The 6,796-nt window shown below is 41.9% G+C and overlaps 1 protein-coding gene and 1 pseudogene across 5 annotated transcripts in view; one reads left to right on the plus strand and one right to left on the minus strand.

Annotated features, from left to right (window-relative positions):
* Rft1 (RFT1 homolog) overlaps positions 1–6,796 on the plus strand; it is a 52,778-nt gene that overhangs the window by 13,176 nt on the left and 32,806 nt on the right. For 4 of the 5 annotated variants that reach the window (XM_004631641.2, XM_023715670.1, XM_023715671.1 and 1 more), the window contains one exon: positions 2,433–2,570. The exons of the other annotated variant lie outside the window; for it this stretch is intronic. In XM_004631641.2, coding sequence (XP_004631698.1) covers positions 2,433–2,570 — 138 coding nt within the window. The remainder of the gene's footprint in view (positions 1–2,432; positions 2,571–6,796) is intronic. 5 annotated transcript variants of the gene reach the window in all.
* On the minus strand, positions 2,222–2,332 carry LOC111816892 (annotated as a pseudogene).

Here is a 6,796-nt window from a genome sequence, read left to right on the forward strand (position 1 = left end):
AAAAAAAAGTGATCCATAATACAACTGGGATGAGCCTTGAATACATTATATTAAGTGGAAGAAGTCAGACACAAAAGGCTGTGGTATGAGTCCATTAATATGTAATATCCAGGATAAGCAAGTCCATAGAGACAGGGCAGATTAGTGGTTGCTAATGGATGGGGGAATGGGCAGTAATTGTTTAATAGATAGTTTCCTTGTGGGTGATAAAAACATTCTGGAATTAGATAGTGATATTGGTTGTACAATAATGTGAATATACTAAAAAGCCATTGAATCATTCACTTAAAGTGGGAATTTAAAAAAATTGTGAATTTTTCCTTGGCAAAAAAGTATGGGATAGTCATGTGGTTATAACACTCTTGCATTAGGATTAGCAATAGGTTGTCACTTTCTCTTCAAAGCTGTGGACAGCAAAAAAATGAAGAAGGCAGAGAAGGGCATTGGCTCATTGCAGCTTGGTTCTGAACCACCAGTGCTATTTGTCTTTTAAGGACTCACTGTGCTGGTGCAGTGGACTCTCCTCCAGGGTGGTTGGAGAGCAGCAGGGAGCAGCCTAGGCCGCCTAACTGCAGCTTCTCATGTTTCCTGCTGTGTGACAGCAGGGTCTGGGTCTGGAGGGCCCACTGCTGTAGCTAGTGTGTATTGGTGTTCTCGGAAAAGAGGGAGCTGGTTAAAGGGCCGTTTTGGATTATCCTCTCCACTCCACAAACAAAAGCCTGGCTGCTGCTCCTGGCCAGAAGCCATTCTTTTGTCTGAGATGGGTGGAGGGAGAGGTCGGCCCTCTTATCATCCCTCCCTTTCCTCCCTCATCGTATAGTAGCTCTCACCCTGCCTTTGTGCTGGGTGGAGAGGAAAGTGCTCAGTTCTGCTTTGTAATCATAAATGTCACAGTTTTCCGGGGTGTGTGGAAAATCCACAGCCCTAGATGATAGGTTCATGGCTGTCAGCAGAGTCATGATACCTGGGTCTTGACAGCATGCTGTGTAGGTGAGAGAGTTATTCCTTTGGGCAAATACAAGTCTTGTGATAATGTATGATGTATGACCCAAAAATTCAGTAAATGTTTAAAAGAAAGTCTTATAGTAAGAGACACATTGTCATTGTTTCAAACACCCATATCCTATACTTTTGCCACTTTTTGAAGCAGTCCTGGAAGTCCTCTTTAATTGGAATGTCTTTGGGTGAATGCTACTTCCTAGCGTCATCCAACAGAAAGCCAGGCTCATAAAAACATGATATGTATTCATCCCCCTTATTCACCAGACTGGAATCGTGTGACTTCCGACTCTTCCCAAAGTTAAAATGACCATTAAATGCCAGTGCTTTGAATGAATTCAGGACATTGAGACATTCGTGACAACAAAACTAAAGACACTTATGAAAAAAAACTTCCAGAACTGTTTCAGAAAGTGGCAAGAATGATGGGATAAATATGTTCAAAGTGAGGGGAAGTATTTTGAGGGCAGTTAATGGCAGTGTGTCTTACTATAATAAGTTAAAAAACAAAAAAATAAATATTTTGCTTTTTAAAAAATCATGTCTTGTATCTGATATTGTGACAGTTGAGCAAGTGACTGTCAGGGACATTATATTCTGCCACCTAAGTGAAGAATTTAAAACACTGCAAGAAGATGCTACAGTGGAGCTGGGTCTGAATAAATGGTCCTGTTTTCCTAAGGAGGAAGCACTGCCCAACAGAAAATACAGTTAATTAAGACAGTTCTATTTGTCTATTTTTAATAGAAAAATAATAAATAGGACATTAGAAAAGGTACAAAATTTTAAAAAATCAAAATGATGGGTATTTAGTGATGGTTATTATATTACATGTTGTTGTCCTCAGTGTAGTTGCTCAAATTAGAGATATAAGCATGTAAAATTGGTCAAAGTAAAAAAAAAAAAAAAGATATTAACTGCTCCCTTCAAAAAAACTGATAGAAATCAGTAGTACAATCATGTCGGCTATCCTGTGTATATGCATACATGATGTTTTTCCCCTTCCTTTTTTCCCATCTTTTCTCCTTTTCTTCTCCCAACTGTTTATTCCTTTTTTTTTCAGTTTCTTTCCCCTTTACTATCTATTAACATTTCATATTTCATTTATTCTTTTAGGTGCTTTAGGTGCTTTTAGGGAGACAATATGATGTTTACGTGTGGGTCTGATTTATTTCATTTGTGAGTTGCATCCATTTACCTACAAAAAGCCTCAAGTTTATCGAAAACACTGGCTAGATGCCGCAGAGTAGGTGGCAGTGTGTTATGGTTGTCAGGCCCAAGGGCCCCTCCATCCTTGTCAGAGGGATTGTTCTCCTTTCCTTCCATACAACATGGCAGTTCTGTTTCTTTATTGGCCTTTGAGGTCAAATTTATAGACATAGTATAATACCTATATTAAAATAGTTTAACTTCAACCTATTTTCTTTTTTCAGCTTTTTTATACTTCAGTTTTGGTGCTTTGCTATGTTTTTTATTTCACAAAGTTACTGAGTTCCCCAGAACCTATCAAGCAACAAACTCTTCCTATCTCCAGCATAACAGATCTGTTACCCAGTGTTACAGGAAGCAAAGTAAGTAATACGGTCTATATTTTATCATTTTAATCAGAAGATGGTTATCCTTGAGAGAAGGAAATTGCAATTGTTTCATTGTTATAGGAAAAATGTTATAACTCATATTTGTTGTGTGCTTATTATATGCTAGGCCAGAGTTTCAAAATCTTGCACTATAACATTTTGGGTTGGAAAATTCTATGTTACAGGAACTGTGAAGTGTACCATAAACGTTTAGCAATATCTCTGGCCTCTACTTACTAGGTTCCAGTGGCAACCCACTCCTCTGCCACCCAACGCAATACCTAGAAACATCTCCAGAGACTGCAGAATGTCTCCTAGGGGCAAAATGACTTCCAGTTGTGCTAGGCCTCGTGCCAAGTGCTTTACATACACTATTCAATACTTATAACTGAGAGACTGACACTGTTGCTATTTCTATTTTAGTGTGGAGGAGTTAAGGCGTACCGAATAAATACCTGTTCAAAGTGAGGTTTACAGTGAGGAGGGGAGCCTGGAGGGGCTCTAATGCCAGCAGAGCAAGGCTCTAACCAATATACTCCTCACTTTTTATTATGCATGTCTTTTGGATTTTTTTTTTTTTTTTTTTTAACTGACCTGTGGCATAGGCAGTCCTTAGTTCTGAGAAGGAAGTGACTTCCAGTAGTTTCTTTATCTAGATGTGAGCTCAGTCTTTTGCATGCTCAACTTTCCCATCCAGGACACTGAGATTTCTAGGGACTGATGTGTGATAGTGAAGTATAATCTTCTTCTACCCTGTTCCTTCACAGTCCGTTTGGCCTGTATCTCCTGGCTCTGGTACAGTAAGTACTGCTCTCTACCCCCCAGTGGTGTACACAGGGTGACAGGCCACACTGCCTCCCCCAGATACTCTGTGAACTGCTCTGGGAGGGCAGTTCCTGTATAAGGAAATGCTCTGTGCATTTCCTTTTCCCCATACGTGTTTGCTTACTGGATGTGGAACACTTTATTGTAAGTAAATTATGAGATAGCACTTTCTCGTCTTCTAGAATTCTATCCTCACAGATTTGTTTATTAGGCTTATATTAAATTCATCACACCTCAAGTAATGACTTTTATATTGTTTAATGTTTCTGAGTAATTTATATGAAAGATCAGCTAATATTTAAGTAAAGCCAAAGAGCTGAGGACTTTGAATGGCAAGCGTATATTCATTATGACTCTTACATCGAGTACTGTGTCATGTGCCCCGAGGGGCATCTCAGCCCTCAGAACTAGTGTTATGGGGTGGAGATCAGATATGTAGTCAGCTGACTACACTGCAAGACTGAGTGTGTGTCCAGTGTTGTCAGAATAGCAACACAGAGAACTGATCTATTTCATCTAGGCGCATCAAGGAAGGCTTCCTGGAAGAAGCTGCTTTTGAGTTGAATCTTGACACATGAGCGGGCAGATGTAAAATGTGTGTGATAGCAGTCGTGACAAGAAGGAGAGAATTTGTGTGCGTGCGTGTGCATGTGCGCATGTGTGTGTGTGTCTTTTTGAGACAGGGCCTGGCTATACAATTCAGGCTGGCCTTGAGCTCACTTTGTAGCCCAGGCTGGTCTCAAATTTGAAATGATCCTCCTGCGTCAGTCTCCCAAGTGCTGGGATTACAGGCATGTGCCACCATACCTGGTGGGAATTTTTTTGGTGCACGCCTGTGATCCAGTACTCAGAAAGCTGAGGCACGAGAATCCCTGCATGTTTGAGGCCAGCCTGGGCAACATAGTGAGCTCAGGGCCAGTCTGAGCTACATAATGAAACCATGTTTCCAAACCACTCCCCATCCCCCAAAAGAGAAGTTTTTGTGGGCATGTTATATGTCCATCATTATGTTGGAATTGAAAATGCAAAATGACTGGGGTACTTAGTTGACTGGATGGAGAGAAGGAAAGAAAACAATATGTGGACAGAGGTTATAAAGGGAAGGAAATCTGTCCTGCTGGGCTATAGCCAGGGTGTAGCGATGGCCTTAGTGCTGTGGAATTTGGGCTTAATTTGGGAGTAGTGGAAGCCAGTGAAAAGTTTTAAGTAGTACCATGGGCAAGCTGCCTGATAGAGGAGCTCACCGTCCAGTATCTATATGTAGTTTCTCCTTTTCTCTCATGCAGCCCTCATACCAGCTCCCCAAGGATTCCATTTTGCAGATGAGAAAACCAAAGCAATGTCAGGTATCTGACCCGTTGCATTTGGACTAAGTCAGGGAGCTGAGGTGGAGCCCCAGTCTCCAAGCTTGACTCTGAAGCATAGTGATCAACCTTCTGGCTTGCTTGGGCAACACTGAGTGAAGATGATTGTCTTGGGCTGCATACACTTAGTAAAATATAGTGAATGTGTATAACCAATGAAACTTTTGTACATTTATAAAAAGAATGCAAGTAGTCCATGGGCTAAGGGTCAGACATCCCTGCTAAGACCTAAGTTTACAATGAAAAGAGCAGGACAGAGAGAAAGAGGCAAAACCTCAGTAAGGAGGTCGTGCCCGTTTTCCAGGTGAAAAGTGAAGAGAACAGCAGGAGGATGGATGGAGATGAGAGGATGGACCAGGCTGGGGTTGAGTCAGTGAGTCAGCAACTGGGATAGGCTGAATAAGGGGAACAGGAGAGTGTGCTGTATGGGGTGGTGGAAGTGACAGAAGCCAGAGGTAGTGCTATGACCTCAGCCTTTCTGGTGACTCTTACCAGTGTGGGAAGAGCGCGGCTAATTATATCATCCTGAGTCAGAGAAGTTTAGGAAGTGGAAGAGTGATTCAGGCTAAAGCAGGATGAGCCCTGGGTTTGAGGCAGTTACTGCCTACCAGCTTTTCCTTTCCAGCCCTCAGTTTCCCTGTCAGTACATCAAGGGTATGGAAGGTTTGTTAGGAGATTCTGGAAAAGTTTGTATCTCCAAGCTCCAAGCTTATCGTACCAACCCAACTTTGTGAAGTTGTCTCTTTGGCCACCCAAGTGACAAATTCCTTCTGAATAGAAGGGTAAAAGTCCACAGAATGTGCTTCCTCTTTTATAGCACATGTATATCCTGAGAAGAGCCTCAACCATAGGTTGAATCGCCTGCCTACGGATCCTTAATCAGCACGTTGTGATAGTGAGCAGTATGGTCATTTCTTCTAAACCTTGGACCTGTTTAATTTGAAAGCATTAGAAGAAAGTAGTTCTTGAGCATGAGTTTTTAGGTTAGATTCACTGTCATGAGGACTTCCTCTAAAAAGCTCAGGCGTCTTTCCAAACCCATTCATAAACTACCTGGCAAGCAGGCTTCAGTCACCTCATTGGCCATCTGCGACTTTTGTTTCCTTTAAAAAGAGCACAGGTGACTCAGTGTGATGTTGCATGCCTTTGATCCTAGAAGTTGGAGGCTGAGGCAGGAGCATTGCAGTTTTGAGTACAGCTCACAAAACTCAGTGAAACTCTGTCCCAAAATAAAAAAATAAACAAAAGGTTGGGGATGTAGCCCAATGTTAAGGCCCTGGATACAATCCCCAGGACTGTGAACCATCCAAACCAAACCCAACCAAACCCATGGGTACTTCTAAGCAGACCTCTCAGAAGACCCCTGTAGTGTGGGTCAGGGAATCCTGTGAGAGATAAGATGTTACCCTCCATCTCTTCCCTGATACTGACTTCCCTAGAGCTGACTGGGGGCAAAATCAGCCACTGTGAGAGGATGAGTGGTCCACAGTGCCCCACAGTGGTCACAGGGGTGATAGTCATCTGCTGATGGCCTGATTTAAATACTTTGTGGCCCAGTTTTCCTTTTACTGTAGAAAATTTACCCTGGGGCTAGAGCAACCCTGTCATCTGCTCCAGGTTCAGTGACACTCTGAAGGTGGCACCATTGGAGTGGGTTCAGTCTGCTCCTGGTGATTAGAAGAAAGGTTCAGAAACCTATAGGTGAGAAGGGGACTGACACAAGCCTTGCTTTCAGAGGGGCTCTGGACTTTCCCTTTCATAGTGCTAGCTGTCAGCCACATGTGACTATAGAGCATTTTGCAGTGTGGCTATTGTTTACATGAGCTGTGAGGGCAAGAAACACTAGATTTCAAAGACAATATAAAAGACTAACGTTAAATGCCACTATTTTTTTTTTTTGATGTTGACTCCATGTTTATTTTTTATTTATTTATTTTTAATTCATGTTACTTTATTTTTCTCAGATTCCTCTTCAAGGCAAATCTGGGTTTGGTAGTTGTGTGACTGTGGGACAGTTTTCTTTCTTTTTTT

The sequence above is a fragment of the Octodon degus genome, unplaced genomic scaffold (assembly GCF_000260255.1).
Source record: "Octodon degus isolate 3935 unplaced genomic scaffold, OctDeg1.0 scaffold00043, whole genome shotgun sequence".
NCBI classification, from domain to species: domain Eukaryota; kingdom Metazoa; phylum Chordata; class Mammalia; order Rodentia; family Octodontidae; genus Octodon; species Octodon degus.